This window comes from Penicillium robsamsonii, assembly GCF_028829455.1.
Source record: "Penicillium robsamsonii strain IBT 29466 chromosome Unknown utg000003l_segment0_segment0, whole genome shotgun sequence".
Taxonomy (NCBI): Eukaryota; Fungi; Ascomycota; class Eurotiomycetes; order Eurotiales; family Aspergillaceae; genus Penicillium; species Penicillium robsamsonii.
The window spans coordinates 2,364,090-2,391,585 of NW_026643221.1; the positions used below are offsets into that span (position 1 = coordinate 2,364,090).

Genomic DNA, 27,496 nt, shown 5'->3' on the forward strand with positions numbered 1-27,496 from the left:
TTACTTGAAATGCTTCGACAGAGCGTTGGGACCTCATGGTGCTGATATAGACCAGTCATATAACCAGGGATATAAAAAAATGGTGCCATGGTAGTATATAACACAGAGAAAAAGAACGGACCGTATAGAATATTATTTTCAGGTTGGGCCTGCCTATCTAGATGAACCGTGGAAATGCCAAATAGAGTGCTCTGATTCAGAGTTGGTAGGTAGGGCTGGCTAGCCCCCTATTCGCTAAGACTCGGAACTAAATAGTCTGGTGGGGGCGTAATTTTTTTTTTTTCTATCGCAAATGAATCTGGAATTTTCTGGAGCGTAGTACGGAGTATGTTGTACGGGAATAAATGACGAAAGAAAAGGGGCTTGATTAGGGGCATTATTTTCCGAGCCTGTGGATCTTGTTTCTAGTTTTTCAAATAGTTATGTTCTTGTGTAGTATACTTCGTACTCCGTGGATTGGAAGTATGATGAGATGATCCTCGTATGGAATGATGCGCAGATCACGCAAAGAAGCGATATTCTGTAGATGTGCTGGGATTGGCTAGATAAAGACATCATGGGATGCTTGGTAAAGAGAGTTGATACGCCGATAGGATGCACATCAAAGTCGGAGCCAAGAAGGAGGGGTTATATCACTGCTGGTTGGTTGTCCACAAGGATGCCCACGCCACTCCATCATAGAGTTGATATCAGGTCATGGGGCCACAGTAAAGATTGCACCAGGAAGTCGCGATGGCCAACCATTCTGCAGAACCTAAAGATAGGTGCATAGCGTAGCTAATACCTGCCTTGAGGCACACGAATGAATGCGAGAAAGTTCATCTGTACAGTACCTTGTAGTACTTCCTACTCCGCACTATTTTGTATACTGTAGGCTGATCATGACGAAGAAAGTAAAATGACGGGACTGGTGGTGGTGGGGGTCATGGAGTACCACAGGGATGACCCTCTAAAGGGATATTCTAGTACCGATATGGTCATTCCGAGGGAGAGCCTTGCAAGCTTGGATCAAGTTGTCGACCATGCGGAGTAATACGAAAGCACGAAAGGCTCAGTTGATTTGATAATGAATAGATCATTTGGGTAATTCTGACAACTTCAACCCCTTTGAACTGTGTAACGGAGTTGAAAGTGATGTGGAATGAGCGCCAACGGTGTGGCCCACCGAACAATCATAGAACCTCCTTACGGGGCCAGGAAGTATGCAATTGTGCTTATACTTTTTTGACAGTCTGATGACCATCCGAGAATAACCCCGCCATGACGATATGTTGCAAAATTTTTTTGTATAGAATAGAACATTATGAAACCCCCCCCCCCAAAAGGTGTCGAAAGACATCAAATCGGTAAGGGTATCCGAACTGCACGGGTAAATTAGGGGGATACTAGATGAGGGGACCGTTGATTCAAGCTGCATGGCCGATCATAGCTCGGGTGGCCATGGTGTGATGGTTTCATACTGTTCAAAGCCAAGATTTGCAGAGTTTTCTTTCTCCTATTTGAAGTTTTCTTAGGAACTAAATTCAGTTCAGGTCTAGCGTCATGCTAGACAAAGACGTTCGTATTTTTACGAAGTGGTCCGTAACCCGTGGATCTCAGTACTTCGTATATAGAGATGGAGCATTATCCCGGACAAAGGCGCCATATTCCAGGTTTCATAGTAAATTCAAGGTGAAAAATATCGAAAATGAGTGAAACGAAGTAAATTAGAAATTAGAAATATGAAATAGAAAATAATAATATGAAATAATATAAAAGAAATAAAAAAACAATTAACCCCTGAAGTACCATTAGCTAATCTCGGATCCACTGAGCTCTGGGCTCCCTGCAGGTCCTTTCCATTTTTGGCTCATCAACAACCTGACTCTTTTATTCCCTTTTCCTCCTCTCTTCCCTTCTTTCTTCCCACAAAGCAAAATACCCCCTACTTCGTGATACCCGAGCTATTGTGCTCTAATTCTTTTGCTTTTCTTTTCGAGATACCCCATACCCAAAGCTTTTTTCTTATCTACGAAGCTCTGCTTCTTTAATACCCAGTTATTTTAATCATGTCCGAAGTCCAGAAGACTGTTGAGGAGACCCCCGCGGTCGTCCCTGCCGTGGAAACTGCTGTTGAGACCCCTGCCGAGGTTGTTGAGGCCCCCAAGGAGACCACCGAGGAGCCCACTGCTACTCCCGCCGTTGAGAGCACCGAGGCTGCTGAGCCCGCCAAGGAGGAAGTGAAGCCCGCTACTGACGGTGTTCTGGGCTACAAGGCCCCCGGTCTGGTCAAGTAAGTTGCAACTGAGATCACACAAGTGAAACGAGAGACTAACGGATCTGCTTTTTCTAGAGGCTTCCGCTTCGCCAAGCGCTTCTTCTACTTCAACGAGGAGGCTCTTGAGAGCAAGAACCTCTCCGTCTTCCACCAGAACGAGAAGGCTGCCGTCGCCAACCCCACCGCTGCCTGGGCCACCCAGACCGGCAAGGGCCTGCTTTTCTTCACCAAGCGCGCCGAGGATAAGGCCACCCCCGCTGGCATTCTGAACCTTGTAAGTGATTTTTGGCGACTGCACGAATGCGACAACAACTAACATGTTATATAGGCCGATGTCTCTGACGTGACCAAGGAGGGTACCAGCGAATTCCTCTTCAAGATTGCTGGCCACAAGCACACCTTCCAGGCCTCCAGCGCCGCTGAGCGTGACAGCTGGGTTGTCGCCATCGAGGCTAAGGCCACTGAAGCTAAGGCCGAGAAGGAGACCATCACCTCCAGTGAGGGTTACAAGGCTGAGCTTGAGAAGCTGACCAAGCCTGCCGTTGTCGTTGCCGCCAAGAAGCCCGAGGAGAAGAAGGTCGAGGACAAGAAGGAGGAGACCCCCGTTGTGGCTGCTGAGGCCGCTCAGGAGGAGCCCAAGGAGGAGAAGAAGGAGGAGAAGAAGGAAGAGAAGACCGCCTCCAAGAGCCGTTCCCAGTCCCGCAAGCGCACCAGCATCTTCGGTTCCCTCCTAGGCAAGAAGGACGCCGAGGAGAAGAAGGAAGAGACCCCCGCCGCCGAGGAGACCAAGGCCGCTGAGCCTACTGCTGAGCCCGTCGTTGAGGCTGCCGCCCCTGTCGTCGCTGAGACCACTGAGGCTGCTGCCCCCGCCGAGGTTGTCGAACCTACTGTCGAGACCTCTGCTGAGACTACCGAAGTCGCCAAGGAGGAGGTCAAGGATGAGAAGAAGGCTGAGAAGAAGGCCAAGCGTGCTTCCATCTTCGGCAACTTCTTCCAGAAGGTCGCCAGCCCCTCCCAGGAGAAGTCCGAGAAGGAGGCTACCGCCCCCGCTGTCGAGGAGACCCCCGTCGCCAGCACCGCTCCTCAGCTCGAGAACCCAGTCGAGGAGGCCGCCGTCAAGCCCATCGAAGCCGAGGCTGTCACTGCCCCCGCTGAGGCTGTGGAGACCCCCGCTGCTGAGACCCCCGCTGCCGAGGCCGCCTCCACTCCCAAGGAGAAGCGCCGCACTTCGTTCTTCGGCAACCTTGTGAAGAAGGAGAAGAAGGCTGACTCCTCTGACAACGAGGTCACCGACGGTGAGACCAAGGCCAAGTCCAACAAGCTCGGCGGTCTTTTCCGCAAGCCCAGCAAGGCTGTCAAGCTCGACAAGGAGGAGGTTGCCGCCGCTGAGACCGAGGCCAAGGCTGATGCCGCTGAGGAGGCCCCTGCCGTCCCTGCCAAGGAGACTGCCACCGAGGAGGCCCCCGCTGTCGTTGAGGAGACCCCCAAGGCCGTCGAGACTGCCCAGGACTCCAAGAACGTCACTGTTCCTGTCGCCACCCCCGTTCAGGCTACCGCATGAAGTGCGACTCCTCGGAGACCTGTCGTGGAGTTTGAAAGGTGGTGGGACATGTCCTATCCATCGACCGCTCGCGATATCCCTGATGGTCTAATTGAGGCCTGAAGGTGCAAATTTGATACCACTGCGCTTCAGTTGTTTTGTTTTGTTTTACCCTCGCCACTGTCGCTGTCTTCGGTACTCCACGGTCCCCCTTATTTGGGCCTGGACCTGAGATGGCGGCAATGAGATACCCGCTGTCGCTTTTTTCACCCCCCCCCCATTAATCTGTTTTTCTTTTTCTCTAAAAATAATACCATCGGCGCCAACGACGCCAGCAGCCCTCTCGACTGCGGTTCATTCCTTTACGACCGCGATTATGCGTTACGTGGTGTGTCGTCCGACTAGATTGATACCACTCTGCTGTGTTTTTTTTTTTTGGTTCCTTGCTTTTGTGTTTGATACCCTGTGGGGAGGATGGGTGCTCTTTTTGCTTGTTGCTTGAGCTTTGGATCTCGTCTCTTGACTTGTTTCTTCCTGCAACCCAAATTGACCCTCTAATGTTGTCTACCGTTGTTGTCCCGAACGGCTGGTTTATACCCCACCGGTGGAGGTGGCACACCTTGCGATAGGTAATACTTAATAGAATCTCTCAGTTTTTGCTTTACAATTGTGTCCATTGTATTATACGTAGTCTTAGGCCCTATCAATAGTTGGGTATCGCCAGGGTGAGCAGGCCAGAATCCTTGTGGAATGGCGCGCTAGTATACCTCTCACATGTGCAGGTACCAGCTCGCTGAGCAGACTCTCGGAGTTGGCCTTCACACATCCCGAGGGGCACAAGTGTATAATATTAGCGACTTTTTTTTATTAGTCTCTTTCTTCTCGTATACTCATTCTCAAGAATGTCATAAAATGGCGACTTGAACCATAACAGGCCTTTTCCTTAGGGCAACACCAGCAAAATCAACCACCTACGGCCTCGGAACGAATAACTGAGCCTCCCAACATCGAATCTAGCCTAGACACAGAGCCCAACTACCCAACAGGCACCAAGTTCTGGCTCACCACCATCTCACTTCGCGCGGTCCTTAGCTTCGGAGGCCTGGACGCCAACATCGTCGCTACAGTGCCGAGCATCACTAACCACTTCTACACCGTGGCTGACGTGGGATGGTACTCGTCTGCAATTCGACTCTGCACCTGCGCATTCCAACTCGGGTTCGTAAAGCTGTATAAGATCTTCTTAATCAAGACCATCTTCTTGGTAACCAATGTGATATTCCTCGTCGGCTCTTTACTCTGCGCCACCACTGCTACGTCGACTATGTTCATTGTAGGGAGAACAGTGACCGGTCTACGGTTAGAGGGTGAGATGGCTGGGTGTTTTGCCGTCTTATTATGTCGATCAAAAGACGAAGTGTCATTGCGGAATTCATCTTCACGACGTGTACTAATTCGATGATAAACGCCTTGGAGTGGTACGTACGAACATACTATCAAATCGTTCGATCTCGGGTAAGACTTCATGGTCAATTCGTGATTACAAGAAAATGCACTGACAATACTATATCCTGCCAGATCCCAAGCGAGAGCGGCTACCTGATGAATCCCATTTTCGTTGGAATGATGCCCGAGCTCTTTCTTTAGGGCATTGACACTACCACGTTCGGCTGCTATGCCCCCTTTATGGTATTCGGTTCCGTATGTATGTCAATTGCCGCGGGCTTGATGACTACGTACGATCTCCACACATCCCTCACCAAGATCATCTTCTATTCCGGATTCGTGGGCTTCGGTGGAGGCATCAGTTTCCAAGCTCACCAAGCGGTTCAGACAACGTTGAGTGCCGCAGATGTCAACCTTGGGATCGGTGTTATCTTGTTCGGGTATAGTATGGGTCCAGCAGTGTTTATCGCTATCGCGCAGGTTATATTCACAAATCAACTGTTGCCTAGGGTGGCAGATGCCGTAGCAGGGAGAGCACGGACTTGGCAATATTAAGAATGGAGTTCCTATGCGGTGGGATGAGGTCTTGGGTGGTATCGACCGGAGCTTGACTCATACTTGGTACCGTACTGTTGCGTTGGCTTGCATGACGATGGAGGGAAGCCTTTTGGTTGAATGGCGCTCTGTTAAGCAGAAGCAGTCGTGAACTTCTGTATGGGCGGCACAAAAGGAGCGACAGAAGCTTAGATGGGAAAGCCCCACCCTAGTTGCATATATGCAAGTAATACTCGTAGTTGATGATCTAGTGACCCCATCGCGATGCGTTGGTATTCTGGGGTACATTTTGACGAACTGGCGTACCAAATTGTCTCATTTTAGGAAACCACTATCCGATTAGGCAGAGATGTACGGTGTTTACGATGCCGGTGATATTGACCTCTCACACGGCCTCATATTGTGGTTACCTACATTTAACGTTTTGCAATATGATGCTATATTGATTGTAAGACGGCTGATATAAGTTTAGACTTGAAAATCAACTAACTAGTTATGCTAGGCAATAATGATGACATGTTCTTCCCAGTGTATCATGCCTACCGGTGTCTGGCTGGCACCGATTTCGGCGAAGCCTCGGCCCCTTCCGGGAGTACGAGATACGTTGACACTATGAAAAGACACACAGATCAAAGAAAAAAGAGAGGGAAAAAAAAATCAATTAATTGGGTCTGGACTACGGAGAACTACTCCGTATAGCGTAGTCCGCTAAGAACTTTCGAAGTATATAAACCAATCTATCGTGCTTCCTATTGAGCCATTTTTCTCCCCCTGAAACCTTGGAAGTATACTTACACTTCTGGGTTACGGTCTATATACGAAGCATATAATAAAATCTTGAGACAGGATAGAAAAAGTCAATTTCACGCCCTTCGGCAGGACTAAAGAAATGCTTGCATTTCATAGGACATGGGCCCATGTACTCCGCCCACCGCGGGGAGACAATTAGGAAAAGATCGGTGGATCCTTTGCATCCTCATCCTCATGGAGAACGGCTCTACCTCCCCGGTACTATCTGGAGTTGGGATTTCCTTCAACCTAGTACGTTGTATGTATATATATATGTGGATACATAGTAGGGTTGGAAAGATTTGGGAAATAAATAAAAAATAACAATAGAGAAGGAGCAGGGAAAAAAAAAAAAAAGTAAAAGTAAAAATGTTGGATGCCTGGATATTCCGGAGGGATAGGAATCTGAACAATTATTGGTCAATGTGAAAAGACCTGGGGAGGTTGGTGGAGGCAGGTACTTGAAAGATACCTGAGTAATGTTGGCAAACGCAGGCAACTAGGTAGGTATCAGCCCATGTACTGTGGACCAGATGGATGCCTGTCCAATATACCCAATCAGAACCACGGATCACACTTGTGAGTCACACCCCGTGACTTCTGCGACTAAGCCCCGTGCGGCTCCGAAACTCCGATTGGTCAGCACCAGGGCACGCAGCCCTTAAGAAGTGCCTGAGTTCCCCTCCCAGTTTGCCTGATTTTCCTTCCTCCTTATACCGGTTTTTTCACACACATATCCCCCTAACCACCATAACACCGCCATATTGCTATCAGACCAAAATTATACTCAACTTCACTATCGCCAAAATGGGTGCCCAATAAGCTCCCCGTCTTTCAATAACCAGTCTATCTCAACTGAGACAGGCATCATTTCTTCAACCGGAACCCACCCTTCTATCTCCTCTCTTCCCCCTTCAGAGTCTCCTTTTGGACCTCTGAACTTCAGCATCGCATCGCGTAGCTCGAGTTCTCCCAACAACTTTGCCCCGATCGACTTAACGTCGTTCACCACGGATTACCACCAGCAACCATGGCTTCCCTCACCCCCGTCACAGCCCTTGGCTTCCAATCAGAACAATCAGAACAACAACAGCAACAACAACAGTGCACTCGAGGACTTTGTGCTCTATCCATCAGCAACACCACACCCGCAGCCCCGCTTGCGTGTGCCCGTGAACACAACCCATAGACCTTCTGCACTTCAGCCATTCCTGGCGCAGAATAACCCTCGACGACACTCCTTCAGTCTGCAGTTGCATCGGCATCTTCAGCAGCAGTTCTCTGGCTCTCCTGTCCAAGACCCCAGAGTGACCCAGCTTGCCCGGTCCCCCTCTTATTGGTCCCGTCCCACGCTCACGCACAACCGTACTACGGCTTCCGTGCCTTCCAATTCTCCAAACACCAACCGCCCTCCCATCCCACTTTTCAACGGTCAGCAAAACCACAAAAACAACGCGCAAACATATAGACGTGTCATGTCCACTCCCAACTTCATGGAAGGTAATTTATTATACATCTCACCATACCCTAGTGAACATCTCGCTAACCCCACCCCAGCTCACGAGGTTGATCTTTTCGGTCTTCCTTCTGCCGACTTCCCTGCCAGCATGGATTCGCCGCTCTCGTTCAACGATCTCGGTCTGGTCAACGACTTCGCATCCGGTCCTCCAGGCACTATCTCGCCAAAGGACCTCATGATGGATGCGTCCGTCCCTCCCTCTGGCACCTTCACCGACTTGAGCACCCCATCCTTCGAGTCGCCCGGCAACTTCAGCCAGAACACCTCGCCCATGTTCACCGACATGGATATTGCCGGCCACGAAGAATGGCCCTCCCTCTTTGATCACTCGTCAGATCCACTAAATGCCTTTGACTTTGCTACTTTGGATGCCGCAGCTGCCTTCTCTACTGTGGAAAAGAAGCCGGTCCTGCCCATTCCCATGTCTCCTGTCTCCCCTCGCGCAAAGCGATCGATGGCATCGTCACCTGTTCCCGCCTCCGGTGCAGTCAAGCACTCCAGCGTCGCAGGTGTCAACGCCCGATCACGCAAGAACCTGTCGCCTATTGAGTTCGATCCCAATGATCCTATTGCCGCTAAGCGCGCTCGCAACACTGAGGCGGCTCGCAAGTCGCGAGCCAAGAAGATGGAACGCCAATATACTTCCGAGCGCCGCATCGAGGATCTTCAGAAGATCATCGCTGAGCGCGACGCGGAGATTGCCAAGCTCAAGGCTCAGCTCCAGATTCAAAACACTTACCAGTAATGGTGATGCTTTCATCCCATCTTGGTCCTGATTCTGAGACATTGGTCTTTGGCTTATGGCCGCACTTGGTGGTTCTGACGATTATAACGATTGCACATTCGGTATTCATGCTTTGTGTTTGTTTATGTTTTTGGTTTCTTATGACCCTCTGGGTATTGTGGTAGGCGCGGGTGATGGGTAAAGCCTAGCCCCGACGTCTCACCGAGATCAGATGAACGCGATTTGGTTCGTCTCGTCTGATTCTCTAAAAGTTCGAGACATGTTCCTCAGTTACGTTTCTTTTTCATTTCGATCTGTCTCATTTTCGTTTCTCTGCTATGTTTCAGTTTACCTACTTTGTTTTTGATTATCTTTTTGTTAGGCCGGTTCTGATTGTCTCCCCTTCGAGGGATTGACTCGTGGCTATCTTAATATGGAATTTCCTTTTTTTGAATCAATTATCTTGCTTGATATATTGCTCCTACTTGTAAGCCGTACAGTAGACTGGCTATCTAATTTAAATATCATGTGTAGGCCCGGTACCAATCTACTCCCCAAGTATTCCATGATCTATCTGCATGTCCCTCAAGGTGAAAGTGAAAGTGTATAAAATATAACCAGCTCAGACTTGCCTTTTAAAATGCCTCATAAACACACCCCGATCCCCCCAACCACCGTCCATCTCATACCATCCACACTCACAACCCAACCCCAAATCCCCTCCCTGTACCAAAAAGCCAAACAGCACTCCATTCCTCCCTAAGAACGCGCCTCGCCTGCTTCCTTTCACCATGAGCTACGCGCCGTCCGAAGACTGCTGTTGCTCTATAGATGAATGGAGGGTGGGAGACACTAGGAGAGATAGGGCGTTTGGGGTTCTGGTGTGTAGGGTTCGGGTATTTGAGGTGATAGGTGTGCTTGTAGAGGTTGGGTGTATTGAAATGAAGGAAGGCTGGGTTTTTGGGTGAGGTAGATGTTTCGGAAGTATCTGTTTCCATGTTCTGTCATCATAGCTGGTGGTGGGAAGTAGGGAGGGAGGGATAGGAGTCATAGTATAGGAGAAGAGTGCAAGGGAAAAAAAAAGAAATCTATAATGGAGAGAAAGAAAGAGTAGATGGATGTGTAGGAAGATGTATGGGGGGTGTGTGCGCAAGCACACCTCGAAAGCCTCGAAAACGAACGTGTAGCAGAAATCCATCCGCCATAAGTCCATTTCAGCTCAAAGCATCAGTACCTCTCGACCTCCCCGTCTCCATCTTAGCCGTCCTCGCGCCAAATTGAATAGCCCTCTTCTTCTCACGAGAGACCTTCACCAAGCCTAGCCGCAAAGCAACGAGCCGCAGCGCCAACTTCTCAGAATCAATACCAGCCGTAGCATCGATCTTCGGAAGTCCGAACCCGCACTTCTCCCATACAGGAGCCCGCAGCACCCAAGCCACAAACTCCTCGTCCAAGAATGGGAAACGCGTCTCGCGGCCCCAGTGGGAGAGGACGCGGTCGTCGCGGCCGAGATTGCGCGAACCGAGCCGACTGACATCGAGATCGATCTCGGCGATCAGGTCTTTGAATCCGCCTCGGTTGAAGGCCACGCTGTGTCGGCCGTAGCCGGCGAAGAGCTCGTCGGCGCCTAGACCGGAAAGAAGAACGCGGGAGGAGGTTGTGTAGATGGGTGATGGCGTGTCTGGGGTTGGGAGTTGGGCTGAGGGGTTTGTTTGGGCTGTACCTTGGCCGCGGGATGCGAAGTACAAGGCGCATGCGATGGACATGTCCATTTCGGTGTTGTGGGGTCTCATTAGGCGCTTGACTTGGTCCCGGTGTGCGAGTGTCTCTGCATAGGGAATGTCGATGGCGATGAAGCGCCATGTGCGGCCTGGACAAGTTGCTTGGAGCTCGATATGGGCGGAACGGCCGGTTATCCGGTCTGGGCAGTTTTCGTAGATGGAGAGGGGTGGTGTTGAGGAGGGGGATTTTTGTTGGTTTGCTTTTGCGGCTGCTGCCACTCGGGGGTTTTCGAATGCTACATTGAGGAGGTCGATTGGTTCGTCCAGGGGGAGAATGTCATGAGAGAGTCTGGCGAGAAGTGTGCAGTCTAAACCGCCGGAGAAGAGAACGGCTGTTTTGGCGGTCTGGCCTGCAGTGTATCCTGGAGGCTTGGGGATGTTTTGTATTCTCAATTCGAGTGATTGACGCAGTCTTGACTCGAGCTCCTTGACGAATACCGAGTCTGTTGTCAATGCAGGAGGCTGCTCTGTTGGTTGTGATGTGTTCATAGGTGGAATTGATTTTCTCTTTGGTCTCATATCAGTTGTTGCTCCCAGGGAAGATATGAAGGACATACAATATGATCAGCTGGAGGTGAAGTAGCAGAGCTCCATGGCATGATCTGAATTTGGCACAACTCTCTGGGAGATAAAGAAGGATCTTGATAGCGAGCTAGGTCAATCGTACAAACGCCTTCAGTGCCCACTTCCTTGAAGCAATCCACCGATGCACTGTCACAAATGCTGCAAATCTTCAAATTCCCAATTTCATCGAATCCCTCGAGGAGAGATCGCCTCCCAAGACAATCCCTGCTGTAGAAGAGTCTTGAATTGACCGCATCATAGAAGACAAAGGCAAACGGCCCAGAGAGACTTGCAATCGCTTCCGCCATTATTCCAATGGAATCATTCTGATCCCTTTCCATTGCCTGTAGAAATAAGTTGAAAACGCGTTCAGTATCATTGCCTTGGACGCGCTCCCCATCGATCTTCCAGGCTTCTCCGTTCCAGCAGAGCACAGACTGGGTTGTGGGGTCTACAAGTGGCTGTGTGTACACATGGTCACCTCTTAATGAAAGCACTGTGGATGTGAAAGTGAGATAATAGGAAAGGGGCGGAGACACTCCATCCTGTGCGTTGATATCCTTTTGCACCGTATGAGTTTTGTAGCTGTCTGGTCCTCGCTGTTGGAGCAGAGTGCAGGTCTCCTGTGTTGATGGTGTGGGCTTTGATGAGCTCAACGAAAAAAAGATCCCACACATGGCGGAGACACAGGGTGGGAGTGTTGTTTATTCTGGGATGGTTAGCTTGGTGGCTTTTTTTTTGGATATATTGCTGCCTGAGGCATTGAGGCATTAGTCACGTCTATAAAGCTCCAGGAGGGGGGCCGTGAGGTCTTATTACCAGCTGATGCACTCACATCGGATTGTAAGATGTTGAACTCGTAGATTGGTGCTTCTCGATAGATAGTAATTGTCCCATAATACTTAGGCTCTTCATACTTAGGCTGACCTTGAAATCAGCGAAAGGTAAACAGCACCTATCAAGGTACCAGGTTGAGCATGTTGGAACTACATGTAGGAACTAAATTGATATCTATTGCCGATTGACAACTCCATAATGCTGTATCTATTGATACTTTTTTCTGTTACTCCAATCTCATATAAAATAAAAAAAACACCTGGGCACTCATTCCTCCATACATCGATGTAGGCTGGATCAAGAAGCGGACTACGTCGGTTGAATGATGATCCGTACATCAACATGAGAGAGCCGCATGAGCATACTTGCAGCCTTTATGACCCCCTGAATCTATCCTTTTTGCCCAGGCGCATATGTTAAATCCAGCTTATGTCGGCCACAGAACCCCCGTCCTCTCCGGGTCCCGAGACGAGAGACGTCCCCCATATCAATGAATCCACCGAGACGCCGGCCACTCCAACCGATCTCCTACCCCAAACACAGGACGATATCGCGAAACCAGAGAGCAGTCAAACAGTCCAAATGAGTGCACAAGAGACAACAAAGCCACATGTCACGGCTGCTGTCTCCGATCCCGCGGCGATGGACTTGATGACAGCTGCCCAACCATCACAGGCTGAGCAGCAACAACTTGCGGGGCAGATAGAAAGACTGTCAGTCTCAGGAAAAACATCTTCCAGTCTGTCATCCAGTGCAAATACTCCTCCGCCCCCTCCGCCCCAGAAGGACGATGCCTACCTCAACCTCCACGCAGGCTCCACGACCGCTCCGCCAACACTACCCCCCATCAATACAAACCGGACCCCCAGCCCCGAGAAAGAGCTCCCAGATGTGCCTAGTGATAGTGACCCGGACACTAAACGAGGTGTTCAGGTTGAAGGGCCTAAGGACGATAGTGCCTCCCAGCCGGAGATTCAGAGTATTATGGGACAATTCCAGGACCCCGCGCGGAGCACCGACCAAAAAGAGATCATGTCTCCACGGCTCGAGCTTGCTGAGCAATTCCGAAGTGCTCCAACATATTTCCCGCCACGCAAATCTAGTTTGGACCATGCGCCTTCCACCGAGTCCGCGGGTTCTCCGGTCGCTACATCCCCGGAGAAGCAGCCTGTATCCCAACATCCCCACAAGCCCGAATCGCCGGTATCAAACCGGCGAGCGTCCACCTCGACGGTCCTACCATTGCCGGAACCAGAGTCTGACCAACCATTCGATTTCCATCGCTTCCTAGAGCAGCTGCGTCACCGCACCGCCGACCCTGTAGCCAAGTTTTTGCGGTCGTTCCTCATGGAGTTTGGCAAGAAGCAATGGATGGTCCACGAGCAAGTCAAGATCATCAGCGATTTTCTGACATTTATCACAAATAAGATGGCCATGTGCGAGATCTGGCGAGATGTATCGGATAGCGAATTCGATAATGCCAAGGAAGGCATGGAGAAACTTGTTATGAATCGACTGTATTCGCAGACTTTCTCCCCAGCCATTCCAGCCCCGCCAACAATACCTAGAAGTGCAAGTCGGAGCCGACGGAGGGAGCTAGAGAGGCTTCATGGGCCGTGGCGACGTGGCCAGCATCAGGAGGACATTGAGCGAGACGATATACTGGCCCAGAAGATTCGCATTTACGGCTGGGTCAACGAAACGCATCTGGACATCCCAACTGTCAGCGGCGGTGGACGCCGTTTCTTGAATCTGGCACAGCAAGGTATGTATCATGAGCTATCTTGAGATGTTTTCTGACTTTGCTTGACAGAAATATCAAAAATCAATGGCTATCGGGCTCCCCGAGATAAAGTCATTTGCATTTTGAACTGCTGCAAAGTCATCTTTGGTTTATTAAAGAATTCCAAAAAGGGCGACACATCCGCTGACTCTTTTATCCCCCTCCTGATCTATGTGGTTTTGCATGCAAACCCTGACCACCTTGTTTCTAACATTCAATACATTCTTCGATTCCGCAACCAGGACAAACTTGGCGGTGAAGCAGGATATTACATCTCGTCGCTGGTATGTTTGACTTCTACACTGCCCTAGATATTCCAAATTGACCTCTATTAGTCTGGAGCCATTCAATTCATCGAGAGCCTTGACCGCACAAGTTTAACCGTCAGCGACGAGGATTTCGAACGCAACGTCGAGGCCGCCGTATCCGCTATTGCAGAACAAAACCGCGAATCCGAAAGCTTTGAAGAAAAGCCCTCCACCCAGCCTCCTCCATCCCAACCCCAGGCCGGACCAAGCCGCAAAGAAACTACTCAATCCAGTGACGACGACACCTCCGCTCCAGTCGCAGGATTACTACGCACAATCCAAAAACCCCTCTCAACCATCGGCCGCATCTTCTCCGACGACCCAGACTCAGGTTCTGCCGCATCCCAAGAACGCCCCCAGCCCGTCCCGACGCCTCAACCCGCTGTTGCTCCGCCCCGTCTCACCCCGAATGTCTACCAGCCTCCTCGCGCAAGCAGCGAGGACAGTAGGCGGTCAGGCGATGAGCGCGTCCACTCAACCCACGGTAGCGGAACCTCCGCGAAGAAGAATCTTACCCGTGTACTCGACGCTCAGGACGCCGCTGCGCGCCAGGCTAGTGCTGAAGATGCAGAGGCGCGCCGAATCCAACGCGCTGAGCATAATAATGTTGTCGAGACACTTTCGAACATGTTTCCTAACTTAGATCGTGAACTTATTGATGATGTCGTTAAGATGAAAGAGGGGAGGTGAGTACTTCCTGCCCCTGGGGACGTTTGAATGTTTTATTGGGCTTCGACTAACTATCCCTTGTAGGGTTGGCCTAGCTGTTGACGCTTGCCTTGCTCTCAGTGCAGAGTAGTATATAGAATAATGTAGCATCTTTGCTTGTTCGGGAATATCATGTCAGGAACAGTCCTAGCAGCAATGCTGTCTTTCTCGCCTTGAAATAAATTAAAACATTGGTGTTACGTGCCAGTTCGATTAACAAGAAAGAGTGCATTCAACTAAAAAAGCAAAGATAGGGAGAAAAGAGAGAAGAAGCACGCAAAGCATGCGGTCACGTAAATCGTGACAAGAGGTATATTTACCTATTCGACCAAGGGCAGGGTGGTTATCCGATTCAAACCACCGTAAGTATTAATTATTGCAGATGACCCAAATATCCTATTTAATTAAATTTACATATTTGTATGTAGCTAAGTATAAGCTGTTATGAAAAAAGGAGATGTCGGCAGTTGAAGAGAGACGAATGCCTCAAACCCCAAAGATCCTCGGCTCGTTTCCCCGCAAAACCGCGGTCTCTCGGAATTTTACTAAGCTCGTCCCTTGCATCTTATAATAATTCCGAACTGGAATAAATACAATCTCTTATCTCTCAAAGGACAGCATTGCACACCATGCCATCCCCTTTCCGCATCGTTGAGCATGTCGTGCCCACTCAGCACATCAGGGAGTATCCTGGAGCCACCGCCAATGACCAAGAAGAGCCCTTACATCTGGCTGTGAAACAATATATACCACTAGACAATCCCAATCCACAACCAGGTGATATTACTATCCTTGCTGCCCACGCGAATGGCTTCCCCAAGGTATGAGATACAAAGTGCCGAGGCCCAGAGCCGCCAGACCCGCTTTTGGAGCTGTGCGCGCATTGCGACGGCCTTCGAAGTATAGAATCGACGGTGTACTGATCGTTTCTCGCAGGAACTATATGAACCACTTTGGGAGGAAATCCATGCTCGTTCTAAACAGAATGGGATACGCATTCGCGGTATCTGGATGGCCGACGTGGCGCATCAAGGCCAGAGCGGCGTAATCAATGAAGATTCCCTCGGAAATGATCGTATGTAATGCAAATGTCTTATGAGAAGCAATTATGATGCTAACTTTATTACAGCTAGCTGGTTCGACCACCCCCGAGATCTCCTCCACCTAGTCAATGTTAAGCGGGCTGAAATGCCTCGGCCTATCGTTGGCATCGGACATAGTATGGGAGGTGCTCATCTGTAAGTTCCAATAACCGGAGAATTCACGCAGCAGCTAGCTAATATACTCCCTAGCATGCAACTGAGCCTAATGCACCCCCGACTCATCCACACACTAGTCCTCCTAGATCCAGTGGTCCAACGCCAAACCACGCAACTAGACGGTCTCATGCTTCAAGTAAACAAGCGCGAGATCGCCAAAACAACCCAACTATCAACCCACCGGCGCGATATCTGGCCCTCCCGTCAAGCTGCCGCAGAAGGCTTCCGCCGCAGCCCCTTCTATCAAACCTGGGATCCACGAGTGCTATCCCGCTGGATCGAGCATGGCCTGCGTGACCTCCCAACACTCATCCACCCGCTAGACTCCAAGACCCCGACAGACAAAGCCACCGGTCCCCCAGTAACCCTCCGAACCACACTGCACCAAGAAGTGTTCACTTTTTCGCGGCCAAACTACACGCACCCCCTGAACAGTACCAACCCTATCAACCGCGTAACACACCCAGACCTAGACGCAACTCACCCACACACCTACCCCTTCTACCGCCCAGAGGCAGCCCGCATCTTCTCCCAGCTCCCATTCCTGCGCCCCAGCGTGCTGTACATCTTCGCCGGCAAGTCGGATATGTGTAACCCCGCCATGCGCGCCGATAAGCTCGCCAACACTGGTACCGGGCTGGGCGGTAGTGGCGGTGTTGCTGCAGGCCGTGTGCGTGATGTTCTCTTCGAGGAAGCTGGTCATCTTCTTGCCCAGGAGGCTGTGAATGAGTGCGCTGATGCAGCGGTTTCTTGGCTTACGCCGGAGATCGGCCGTTGGCGCGCTGAGGAGGAGAGTTTCCGCGCGGCTTGGAGTCAGAAGTCGAAGATTGAGAAGGCTACTATTGATGCCGAATGGTTGAAGCATGTTCCTGCGCCGCAGCGAAGGCCGAAGAAGGTTCAGAATGGGGAATCGAAGCTGTAAGCGGGTTCATATACCCCTTTGGTTTTGTACCTGCTTCGTTTTCTAGCGTCGGGTATAAGTATAAACAATGTATAGTCTGCTTTTGCGGATTATGCTAGCGCATATAAATATAGAATGTTCAAGTCTGCATCTGAATGTTTTTCTATTGCTTTCAGATCCTATGGGTGAATACGCCGAATCAACAATCATAATACTTCATAGACCCGATTCCCATCTATAGCAATGACCCCACGCGCCGCCTGGTAAAAAAAGAAGAAAAAGGTATCGTATATCTATGGTCCAAAGCCAAAAGATCCGTCTCCGGGACGAATTGTGTTCGTGAAAGCTATGCAATAACAACGCCAAGGGGAAATAAAATCAGTGCTCTGCTCCGAGTCTCGCAGCAAAGGACAGACAGGAAGGAGCATGGTATCTATTTCAGGTTATGTTGAGGGTCACGTTTGCAAGAAGTGTGGTATATCGCCACCCATAAACAACGATGGGTGCGAGTAATGAACCAGCTCGGGGAGAGAGGATGTCTAGGTGGTTGTTTCACGTTGACTTCTTGGCTCGGGATACCCCATTGTCGGATGGCCCACCCGAGGTGCGGATCACTTCGGGGATCTGCCAGAAGTGCGCCCAGCGCAGGTGGTATTCGTCTTGTCGGTCATTGAGGCAGTGGCGGAGCCAAATTCCCCACATGATATAGAGGTAAGCACCGATGCCAGTCATGATATGCCTGCAAGCAAGAATTAATTAGCAAACAGCCTAATGGTAAACAGTCCAGGCTTAACACATACCACCAGCCATGCCCCTCCAAAAGGATACCCCATGGAAGGCCAACAGAGCGGCGCATCCGACGGATCTCAGAGCAGAACACGTTATCCAAGTTCCAGATGAAGAAACCTCCCAAAAACATGCTCAGTCCATATATGACCATGAACCACATGGTCTTGAGCGTCTTCTCGTTGCGCACGTTCTCATAGTGCTGGCGCTCCTTCGTCGGAACGGGGAGTCCCTTCTTCTGGCGCGCTAGGCGGTCCTCCTCCGTCGAGTGGCGCCATTTGGGTCGAAGGGTCACTTCCATGGTGTACATGCTGCGCACGACTACGATGATAGTCAAGAGCGCGAAGGCGTTCTGGTGGAAGACTGGGTCTTGGAGGTAGTGGTAGTACAGGGTGATGAATACGGCGAGACCTGCCAGCGCAATTCCGAGACAGACACGTGTGGTGGTGGACCGGGAGTACGAGAATGAGGCGTAGGCCATAAGGCAGGTGGTATAAATCATTGATAGTTCGTCCACTAGTTGCATAGGATCTATTAGGTGGGTTCACCGGTCAGCATTGCTCTTGCGATTACTCATGTATCGTTTTAGGTATTATTGGTGAATGTCCACGCTTTAACCAGATCCTGGGCTTGAGAGGGGTATAGAGAGACTTGCATTTGAGGGTCGAGTGAAACAGGAAGCTCCCTGTTCCGACTACTAGGTAGCCAAGGAGGGCAACGGTGAAGATTTGGTCATGTCCATTGCGACGGCAGCTCCGTATGCCCTGGATTCCAAGCCACATGAACAGCAAATTCGTGAGTGTGTTGACAATCTCCGCGGCATACTCGGTGGCATAATAGTCCTGGACAGAGAATATATTAGTATGGTTCTCGTGTTCTCGTGTGGGCTTAGGCATCTAGTCGGGAATACACACCTCTTCGCACCAGTTCAAGGTAGAGGTGACGGGCTCCCAGTATCCGTCCTTTGCAGGCGGATATGGAAAAAAGGGTAAAGACCAAGACATTATGCTGTACACCAAGGTAAATAGAGATGTTAATGTAATCTGTCTATAAGATAAGTTCGAAGACAAAGGAAAAGAGAAACAAATACCACATGACGTCGATTATCGACGGACTAGTTGGTCTGTGCACTCCGCGAGTTGCCGGAAGCGGAAGGTTCCTGTCTATTTATTTACTCTAAACATGTAGATATTTACATATTGACATATCTGTTTCTGTCTATTATATGTTTGTGTTTATGCTTATGTTTCTGCATTGGATCTACAAAACAAGATGCATTACGTGTTGACTGCAAATGGTCTACATAGTACACAGAGGGTCCAAGAGCCGCATGATGATATGACATACGGTAGACATACTGTGTAGTTGGATTTGGAATATTAATACTATGAATTGTATACTATGAGCTAGTAATTAGATCAATAGTAAACTTCTACTCCATATATAACTATTGTATAATGGTTATATAAACCACTTTGAACATGAATCCTCCGTGTGGCTTATCGATAGTCATTGCTGACCCCGATGACTTCACTGTTCTCAACGTCTGTCCGTGACCTCGGCAAAGTCTACGCTTGCAATTACTGTCTACAATCTTGTTCCATTCTATTCACCCTCATTTACTCCCTGGTGGAATGCAAGCTGGTGCCCATCTTTGGCTGTGACCGTCTTTGTGGAATTTTCTCTGTTTTTTTTTACGCATCCGGTGGATCTCGACGCCTTCTTGACCGCTACGCAGACGCGACGCCTATGGACCTCAATCTGGCATTCAATCTTTTATCTTTATACTAAATATATTCACTGTCGCCAAAGTCGCGATCCGAGTTGACACAGCAATGTCGAACAATACCACATTAACGGTGCCACAGGTGAAAACGAGCACCTCAACAAGTATGCTTCCCATTCAAAACCCAATCATTTCCATTTCATTGTTAATCATAATCTTCTTATTGCTCCAGCCTCAAAGACGTCCTTCCACTTCGCTGCTGGTCTTTGTTCTGGCCTTACCTCCTCCATCCTCCTCCAACCCGCAGATTTACTCAAAACTCGAGTCCAGCAATCCCAGGGAGCAGCCCTCCTCCCAACTTTGAAAGCGATCATCTCCTCTCCGAACCCAATCCGTGGATTATGGCGAGGTACACTCCCTTCAGCGCTCCGCACCGGCTTCGGGTCGGCATTATACTTCACCAGTCTCAACGCATTGCGCCAAGCCGTTGCGCAAAGCAACCCAATGGCCCTAGCCAGTCCGGTAACAGCCGCCAGATCATCCTCCGTCCTCCCCAAACTCTCCAACACAGCCAATCTCGCTACGGGAGCCATCGCAAGAGTCACCGCAGGCTTCGTAATGATGCCCGTGACCGTGCTCAAGGTCCGTTATGAGTCAGATTACTACGCATATCGTAGCTTAGTAGGCGCAGGTCGGGATATCGTCCGCACTGAAGGCCTGCGTGGGCTCTTCGCAGGATTTGGCGCTACTGCTGCTCGTGACGCTCCCTATGCGGGCCTCTATGTTCTCTTCTACGAGCAATTGAAGCGACGGTTCGCTTTGGTAGCCGCAAAACCCTCTAATAATGGCGAGACACCAACTCCTGTTTCGTCCTCATCAATACACTTCGTCTCCGGTGGAGCGGCTGCCGGCATGGCGACTGCAATCACCAATCCTTTTGATGCCGTCAAGACCCGGTTGCAGCTGATGCCTGCCAAATACAAAAACATGGTGCATGCTACTCGCTTGATGATCCACGAGGATGGCATGCGCAGTCTATTTGGTGGACTTGGTCTCCGCATGGCTCGCAAGGCCATTAGCTCGGCGCTGGCATGGACTGTCTACGAGGAGCTTATCCTGCGCGCTGAGAGGCGGTGGGAGACGAATTCCCAGATGGGTCTTTAGGCTTGCATTATATCTGCCCTTGGCCGCCACTCTTACCACCCTCCATCCCCATTCCACTTTCTGTATTATAGTCCGTTCAGACCCCGCTATAGCTCGCATCCGGGTCCGTGCCCATGCGTGCATACCTGCATTGAGCTTGACCCAATGGGAGGTTTTAGACAGCGGACTGAAACCTGATATGTATATTATACTGTATCTCCACATGTGGCCTATCATATGATCGCCGACCTCAGCCTTTTCATTTACATTAGGGGTATCCCCCAGTCTAGCTGTACCAAGCACCTGTACCTGCGAGATGTTCGCCAAACCCGTAGAATACACAGGAGATGGTGGACTAGATTCATGGGGAAGGGTGAGGACGAATACGATTTGCACGGCGAGAGAGAAGTTGAAATCAAAATCAAATAATGTCATCAGCTCATATCGCGTTAATGTACTACCACATACTCTGTGATATAAAAAAAATCGAAACGAAACACATCTCAGCACAACATAAGCACATATCTCAACAAAAAAACAGTCCAATCAGACCGGGTCTCATAAAAAAATAAGGCAATAACAAGGTTCGAACAGAACATATACGTGAGTTCGAATTTCTTGTCCAAGCATCATCCTTATAATCAAGGCAGCGCAGGATGTAAGGCATTTATGTGAGAATGCGCACCCGACCTGAAGGGCTCTTCTTCCGGACCAGGAACATTCTGTCCTTTTTGTGGTCGTTGACTCTCAGTTCGGTCCTCGAGTGGGATGTCTCGGCGATGACATTGCCCTTGCGTAGGCGTAGGGTGTGGGCGAAGAGCTGATCTTGCAAGTCGTGGTCTATCCACTTTTTGATGATGATGTAGTTGCCGTCATTCTATGAAGATATTAGTCACCGTTGTATACATTTAGGGGACAATTCTTACCTCGTCAAAAGCCCAAGGAAGACCGTAGGCGATCAAGGTATCTGGCAGCAAGTGCTTGCGATGGACCTAGCATAGTGTTAGTTAAACCCCCTAGTACATAGAGAGAGTACTCCTTACCCTAATCCATGTGAGCTTGGTCTCTTCCTGCCTCTTCTCCTCCTCCTTCTTCTTCTCTTCTGCCTTCTTCTTTTCCTCTTCCTTCTTCTTCTCTTCTGCCTTCTTCTTCTCCTCTTCCTTCTTCTTCTCCTCATCCTTCTTATCCTTATTGATGATATTATCAATCTCCTTTTCGGAATAGCCAATGCTGCGAAGTCGGTCACGGAACTCCTTCGCCTGCCGCGCCGCCTCCTCGATCTGTCTTTTCTTAATCCGCTCTTGTTCAAGCTTCCACTCCTCAACAGCGGCAGCCTTCATAGCGATCTCCTTCTTCCGCTTCTCCTCGACCTCTCTCGCCTTTCGCATATCTTCCTCTCGAATCTGCCTAACGAGCTTTTCATGTTCCTCCTCCTCCTCCTTCTGCCTTGCAAGCTCCTTCCATTTCTCCTCCCGCATAAGCTTCTCCCTCTCCTCTTCTTCTTCCTTCTGCCTTGCAATCTCCTTCCACCTCTCCTCCCGCATGAGCTTCTCCCTCTGTCCTTTCTCATCCTGCATACGTGCAAGATCCTTCAACCTTTCCTCTTCCAGTCTGTGTCTAATCTCCTCTTTCTCAGCAGCAGTTCTCTTGTCCGCCGCATACTTCTTGAGCTGATAGCGCTCCTCAGCCTTGCGTTCCTCCTCCGCGGATTGTTGTTTGCGCTCAAGCCGCTGCAGCTTACGCAGTCGCTCCGAAAGTTCTTCCTCATAAAGTTCGGCCTCCTCCCTGATCAGCCGAGACTCACGCGGATCGGCCGGTGGATTCACAATAAGCTGCTGGCGCTCATGCGAGCTGCGATCACGAGACTTCTGCAGCTGTCGCTGCAGCCGTTCGATCTCCTGTTGATGCTTCCAGAGATCCAAATCCTGCCGGAGATTATCGCGCTCCATGATTTGCTGGGTCATATCCTGCCGGATGTCGTTGTGACTCAACAGTTGCTGGCTCATAGCCAGCTCGTGGTCACGGTGAAAGGGGGAGGGCTCACGCGAGGCGGCGGTGCTGACGGCGCGGGGGCGCCCACGGCGGGCTGGGAGGGCCGGCGCATCGTCTTCATCATCGAAGCGGCTGATGCGCTGGTTGTGGTTGTGGGTGTGATCGTCCTTGAATTTCTGGTGCACCCGTCGAGAATGGGGCTTGTTCTCCGCGCGACTCTCTGACTGCAGCCCTTGCTCGTTGAAAATCATCACCGCTGGCGGTGCTGGCGGTGCTGGTGGTACTAGTGGCTCGCGGCGTCGGCCGCTTGTCGAGGCCGACCGGACTATGCGGGTCTGGGTTGGTGCTAGGAACTGAGTGACTTCCGGGCGGCGGTGGCGAGAGATAGAGCGCTGGCGAATATGGGTTCTGACACCCGGTCGATGGAGGGAGACATCGGTCTCGGAGTAATCCGAGTCCGAGGAATAATCATCGTACACTGCGTGTACGGGCATTTTGGCGGGGTTGTTGCGAAAAGTATTGGGGCAAGAATGATAATATAGATTGGGGCCCTGAAAGAGGGGCCTGAGCGGGGGTTATCAGGTGCAGGTGGCAGATGATAGGATAGACATCAAAGAGATAGAGAAGAAGTAAGCCGAAGAACAAAAACGGGCCAAAGTAGACGAAATTTGTATACGAGAAAGTGTGTGCTTATACTTGTCAGCCAAAGCGGGGGAGGGGCTGGGAAGAAAGGAAAAGAGAAAAAGAGGGAAGCCAGGCCTGGAGTACCTTATTTATTCAGCTGGGCGTCATGGGCGTCATTTTTAATTGGCACAACTCCAGGGTTGCAGTTCAGCCTCATGGCGCATAATCTTTGCATTTGACTTGATAACATTATACTCTTATATACTCCTATATTCCATTCTATCGAGTCTTCATATACTATTTCCACCTTTCCTCTCTACGTTCTACACACACTTTCTCTCCAACCCCAACTCCAGTGGGATACAAAAGCATCATCAGGACCCACTTCAAGCCCACGAGATTAATGCTAACGCCCTCGGAAAATCTGGGCACTCTAATATTAATTCTCCTAGACCGCACATCGGGCCTTCCTGCTGCATAAACTTCCGAAATATGCAACCATGTCCTTCGTATACGCTACTTAAAATAGCCCACGATCGGATCCTTTTGAGCGAACTTTTTATGAGACGCCGAGAACGCATCTAAAAGACATAAGGCGGTTACTGACCCTACATTTTACGATCGAGTTCTTTTTCTGTGGGTAATCTTGTCGCTCGTGTCTTAAAAGTTGGATTCGAGTTTTGAGTCTACTTGGGGCCTTTCTACCTAATTCCGATAACTGACAGTGGAGATACGATTCATTGCAATGGGAGATTGGGCACCAACAGTGTGTGTTTCACATTTACCCATACTTGATCTATATCCATTTCAATTCACGGTAGTTCTGCGGGTGGGGCTTTTCTATCCATGGATCTTAGTTGCCGCTTTAGGGAGCGGGGGTCAGGCTGGTCATGACAGATGTCGGACTAGGGCTGCCCGCCTTAATAACTGCTTATATAAGGAGGGGTTGAGACCTCGGGAGGATGTGCTCAATTTTACTTGGCCAAAAAGCGGCGAGAACTGAACCTAAAATGGAAAGTTCAAACGTGATACGTTCCATGGAATGTGACGGTGAACCGGTGGACCAGATCGGGTGTTCCCGTAAGATGACCCATGGGCACCGGACTTCTGCACCAGACCTTCTTCATTCTATCTAGGTATGAGTTCATATTTGACAACTAGACTTCATGTATCTTATGCTCGAAAACCGGCATCTATGTATGTTGTGCACAGCTTACAATACCTGGCTGCATCATCCTGTTGACTAGAATCGAAAGCGATCAGGTATCGCTAGTGATTGTACACCTCCATGGTAACCTTTGGACTTGTTCTAGCCGCCTTATATCCAACCTACACATATAAGCGCCCCAACCCAAGCCACACCTGGAAGAAGCTACCTACAGAACAGCTATAGTGACCAAAAAAAGTATATTGGATGTCTATGTTGTATGAGTCGTACAAGGTATTTGGTCTTTCTCTAGTCCTGAGCCAGGGGAACCCTGTAAATGCGATAACAATGACAAGGATACCTTTATCGCCCACTCAGCGGTCAGTCCATGGCTTAATGCCAGTATCGCGAAGGAGCCACAATAAGCAAAGTATCACACTATACAACATACTTCGTATTGTAGTCATGTTCCACGAATTATGGGTCCGTAGTCCTTATTCCAGGAGATGAGTGGTCGTGTTGCCCAGATACACGTCATTTTAATATACGTAGTGGGGAAAATTGGCGTTGATGTAGCCTGAGCACTAAGATGACGGCAATGGCGTTGGTCTGGTAGCACACGAGAACCCTGAAATGTCCAATATTTAACATTACAACTTATATAGTTACAATTGTGTATAGTGTCATGACTAATCCCTTTCCCCTCCATTGAGCCCTTCCAAGCTCGGAAATTAGTTGTAGTTCCTGAAGTATAGTTTCGATTAGACTATCCTTGGCATATCAGCCCTGTCAGATTGGGGGTTTGGTGAGACACTATGAAAATATCAGGGTAACCTAGCTACCTATCTTGTATTTTTTGCATACATAATACTAGAGAGAGCGAGGATGAAGCAAATTTAACCGTGCTTTGCATTTGAGGACCCTTGCATCGTTGACAGTGACAGCTGCAGCGCAATCAGCTACCGCAGGCCCCACAATGCGCTTCTTGAGATGCAACTACGGAACATCTTAAAATTTGGGAGGTTGGCATCGATGCTACGTAATTATCACGATGGTCTTCTCTCGCTAGACGGCTGAAGATTAGTCAACTCTTAAATCCAGGTTTAGGCCTTGTCAGGGAAATCATAGAAGATGGAAGGGGTATATGCAAAGAGGTATCATGGCATGCTCTTTCTTCGCTTGATTCACCCAGGAAAGATATTTTTGCAAACAATGACCGGGTATCAAAGTCACCAGCTTGCAACCCAAGTATGTATAAGTCGCCAGAATATGACCAGGCCAGCCGGACATAGAAGGGCAAATGTTGGTACCCTCCCTGCATCTCCCCGGGGCAAAGTGTATCATATCCACTCATCAGCTTCGAGATGACGGTATCTTTTACCCATCCCATTTTCTCTATCCAACTTGTGTCGCAGGCCCACCCGGAAAGAAAAGACAGAGCAGAGCTAGCCTTATCCATTCCTTCCCATTAAGATTCACATTCGCGAGGATCGCTGAACCTTTGGTATAAAGATACCACAATCAAGGATACCCGCCACATAGGAGCGCATCGCGTTCACGTCTTGCTCTCGTCTCATATTCTCATTTCAACATCTTGTTCATGCCCTCCCACCAGACTTGAGAATCTGCTCCAGGTTCTCCCGACTTTTTTGGTTTGTCATCTCGTGATATTGCAGCTTTTTCTCGAGGTTTGCGATCTCAGCGGTGGCCTCGCCGCTCTCACGCGTGAGGCGATTGTTGACTGTGCCGACGGGAACGTTGACGAACCTGGGAGAGGGTTATAAGTCAGTCTCAGTTTCACTGAAAATAGAGCGAATGGGTAATTTCCCCGACTGTCTCGCTGTTTCGAAATCGCAAAATTGAAAACAAGAAAAAGAGGAAATAAAAAAAGAAATAAAAAAAGACAGGTATGACAAAAAATGCTCACATTTTACCGACGCCCTCATAAACCTTCGTCTCGGAAGGCAACTCAGACAACTCCTTCGATGTAAGCTGTAGCATACGGATATCGCGCTGCTTGGCCGTCATATGAGCCTTGGTGATACTGATCTGCTGCTGCGAAGCAATCGCTCGGGCCTCAATCTCCTGAAGGAGCTGTATTTGTTGAAACACCATTAGCATTTGCATATATTCATTGGAAATGACATCTTCAATCGGAAACCAGAGAGAGACAAGAGGCTGAGTGAGACCGAATTGAATTGGCATACCACTTGCCCTGGCCATCTGCTCACAGTATCCGACCCAAAAATGCAAGCTTATTCAGCCTAAGACACACCTTTTGGAGAGCTTCGTTGGGAATCGACATCTTGGCTGTGGATGTTGTATCGGGGCTTGAATGTGGTTGAGGGGTAGGAGGGGTGCGGAGGAACGGGCGGAAGTGAAATTGTTTTGTTGTCGTGGACTCCGGATTAGTTATTTGAATTTCTCTTTGAAGTAAATATGTATCGACCGATTTCGCTTTTATTAAAACGGTCTCGCACGGGTGTCTCTGTGCAATGTCTTGATCAACGGAATCAATTCGACTTGCTCGGCGAGGCCGTTGGGGTCAAGGCGGTGGGAGAGCGGAGCGGTGGAGTATTGCCTGACTTAGGGCTCGAGGCATACGAGAGGTATACGAGAGATGTGTCAAGTTCCAGAGAAGAGCGTGGAGTTTGTGTTGGAAAAGGCAGAAAGACATGCACATTTGTCTCTGCTCTGTGTCTCTTTTGCCGAGAGGTTCTAACTAAATTGGGCTAAAATTGGCTTCAGCAATTCATATGGTGTGGACTTCTGTCTAGGAAGGGCGAGCTTAACATGAGCTCGATGCTATCCAGAGCTCCCTGGGCAAGAAAATAAAACTAAGCAGGCCTTTCAGCGTTTAAAAACCTCTTTGTTGGAAGCATCTATGGGTATTATGTATTATCCAGCACACGCAATTTTTACAACCATCAGACCCAATTAACAGATGTTTTGGACTTGGATGGATTCATTCAAAGTAAACAATCCTATGTCAGGTATTTATGCATAAAGAAATATAGTGTCTAGTATTCTGCTATAGAAAGGTAGACAAGTTGGAAAATCTAACACCCACAGAAACATGGGAAACAAGAAGGCCATATTGCGCCCTG

General features: G+C 49.5%; 10 protein-coding genes across 10 annotated transcripts; 5 read left to right on the forward strand and 5 right to left on the reverse strand.

Annotated features, from left to right (window-relative positions):
* Nucleotides 1-2,048: 2,048 nt before the first annotated feature.
* N7447_005612 (uncharacterized protein) lies at nucleotides 2,049-3,818 on the forward strand (the record flags this gene model as incomplete). Its single annotated transcript, XM_057229874.1, has 3 exons — nucleotides 2,049-2,272; nucleotides 2,333-2,531; nucleotides 2,586-3,818. The coding sequence occupies 3 exons, from the start codon at nucleotides 2,049-2,051 to the stop codon at nucleotides 3,816-3,818; spliced, it is 1,656 nt and encodes a 551-aa protein (XP_057084964.1).
* A 1,128-nt stretch (nucleotides 3,819-4,946) lies between these two features.
* Nucleotides 4,947-5,129, reverse strand: N7447_005613 (uncharacterized protein; the record flags this gene model as incomplete). Its single annotated transcript, XM_057229875.1, has 1 exon — nucleotides 4,947-5,129. The coding sequence occupies one exon, from the start codon at nucleotides 5,127-5,129 to the stop codon at nucleotides 4,947-4,949; it is 183 nt and encodes a 60-aa protein (XP_057084965.1).
* Nucleotides 5,130-7,394: 2,265 nt separating this feature from the next.
* Nucleotides 7,395-8,851, forward strand: cpcA (amino acid starvation-responsive transcription factor GCN4; the record flags this gene model as incomplete). Its single annotated transcript, XM_057229876.1, has 3 exons — nucleotides 7,395-7,398; nucleotides 7,452-8,087; nucleotides 8,145-8,851. The coding sequence occupies 3 exons, from the start codon at nucleotides 7,395-7,397 to the stop codon at nucleotides 8,849-8,851; spliced, it is 1,347 nt and encodes a 448-aa protein (XP_057084966.1).
* Nucleotides 8,852-10,044: 1,193 nt separating this feature from the next.
* On the reverse strand, nucleotides 10,045-11,852 carry N7447_005615 (asparagine synthetase domain-containing protein; the record flags this gene model as incomplete). The annotated part of the gene is made up of 2 exons (XM_057229877.1): nucleotides 10,045-11,118; nucleotides 11,169-11,852. The coding sequence occupies 2 exons, from the start codon at nucleotides 11,850-11,852 to the stop codon at nucleotides 10,045-10,047; spliced, it is 1,758 nt and encodes a 585-aa protein (XP_057084967.1).
* A 589-nt stretch (nucleotides 11,853-12,441) lies between these two features.
* On the forward strand, nucleotides 12,442-14,902 carry N7447_005616 (guanine nucleotide exchange factor VPS9; the record flags this gene model as incomplete). The annotated part of the gene is made up of 4 exons (XM_057229878.1): nucleotides 12,442-13,777; nucleotides 13,826-14,079; nucleotides 14,131-14,789; nucleotides 14,857-14,902. 4 exons carry the CDS (start codon nucleotides 12,442-12,444, stop codon nucleotides 14,900-14,902), a joined length of 2,295 nt encoding a protein of 764 aa, XP_057084968.1.
* Nucleotides 14,903-15,440: 538 nt separating this feature from the next.
* Nucleotides 15,441-16,992, forward strand: N7447_005617 (putative toxin biosynthesis protein; the record flags this gene model as incomplete). Its single annotated transcript, XM_057229879.1, has 4 exons — nucleotides 15,441-15,632; nucleotides 15,748-15,886; nucleotides 15,941-16,049; nucleotides 16,104-16,992. The coding sequence occupies 4 exons, from the start codon at nucleotides 15,441-15,443 to the stop codon at nucleotides 16,990-16,992; spliced, it is 1,329 nt and encodes a 442-aa protein (XP_057084969.1).
* Nucleotides 16,993-17,523: 531 nt separating this feature from the next.
* Nucleotides 17,524-18,761, reverse strand: N7447_005618 (ceramidase; the record flags this gene model as incomplete). Its single annotated transcript, XM_057229880.1, has 4 exons — nucleotides 17,524-17,710; nucleotides 17,772-18,288; nucleotides 18,368-18,599; nucleotides 18,672-18,761. The coding sequence occupies 4 exons, from the start codon at nucleotides 18,759-18,761 to the stop codon at nucleotides 17,524-17,526; spliced, it is 1,026 nt and encodes a 341-aa protein (XP_057084970.1).
* An 831-nt stretch (nucleotides 18,762-19,592) lies between these two features.
* On the forward strand, nucleotides 19,593-20,647 carry N7447_005619 (putative mitochondrial carrier protein; the record flags this gene model as incomplete). Its single annotated transcript, XM_057229881.1, has 2 exons — nucleotides 19,593-19,647; nucleotides 19,716-20,647. 2 exons carry the CDS (start codon nucleotides 19,593-19,595, stop codon nucleotides 20,645-20,647), a joined length of 987 nt encoding a protein of 328 aa, XP_057084971.1.
* A 646-nt stretch (nucleotides 20,648-21,293) lies between these two features.
* On the reverse strand, nucleotides 21,294-23,112 carry N7447_005620 (uncharacterized protein; the record flags this gene model as incomplete). The annotated part of the gene is made up of 3 exons (XM_057229882.1): nucleotides 21,294-21,503; nucleotides 21,553-21,618; nucleotides 21,670-23,112. The coding sequence occupies 3 exons, from the start codon at nucleotides 23,110-23,112 to the stop codon at nucleotides 21,294-21,296; spliced, it is 1,719 nt and encodes a 572-aa protein (XP_057084972.1).
* Nucleotides 23,113-25,987: 2,875 nt separating this feature from the next.
* N7447_005621 (putative prefoldin subunit 1) lies at nucleotides 25,988-26,694 on the reverse strand (the record flags this gene model as incomplete). The annotated part of the gene is made up of 3 exons (XM_057229883.1): nucleotides 25,988-26,156; nucleotides 26,317-26,483; nucleotides 26,665-26,694. The coding sequence occupies 3 exons, from the start codon at nucleotides 26,692-26,694 to the stop codon at nucleotides 25,988-25,990; spliced, it is 366 nt and encodes a 121-aa protein (XP_057084973.1).
* Nucleotides 26,695-27,496: the final 802 nt, after the last annotated feature.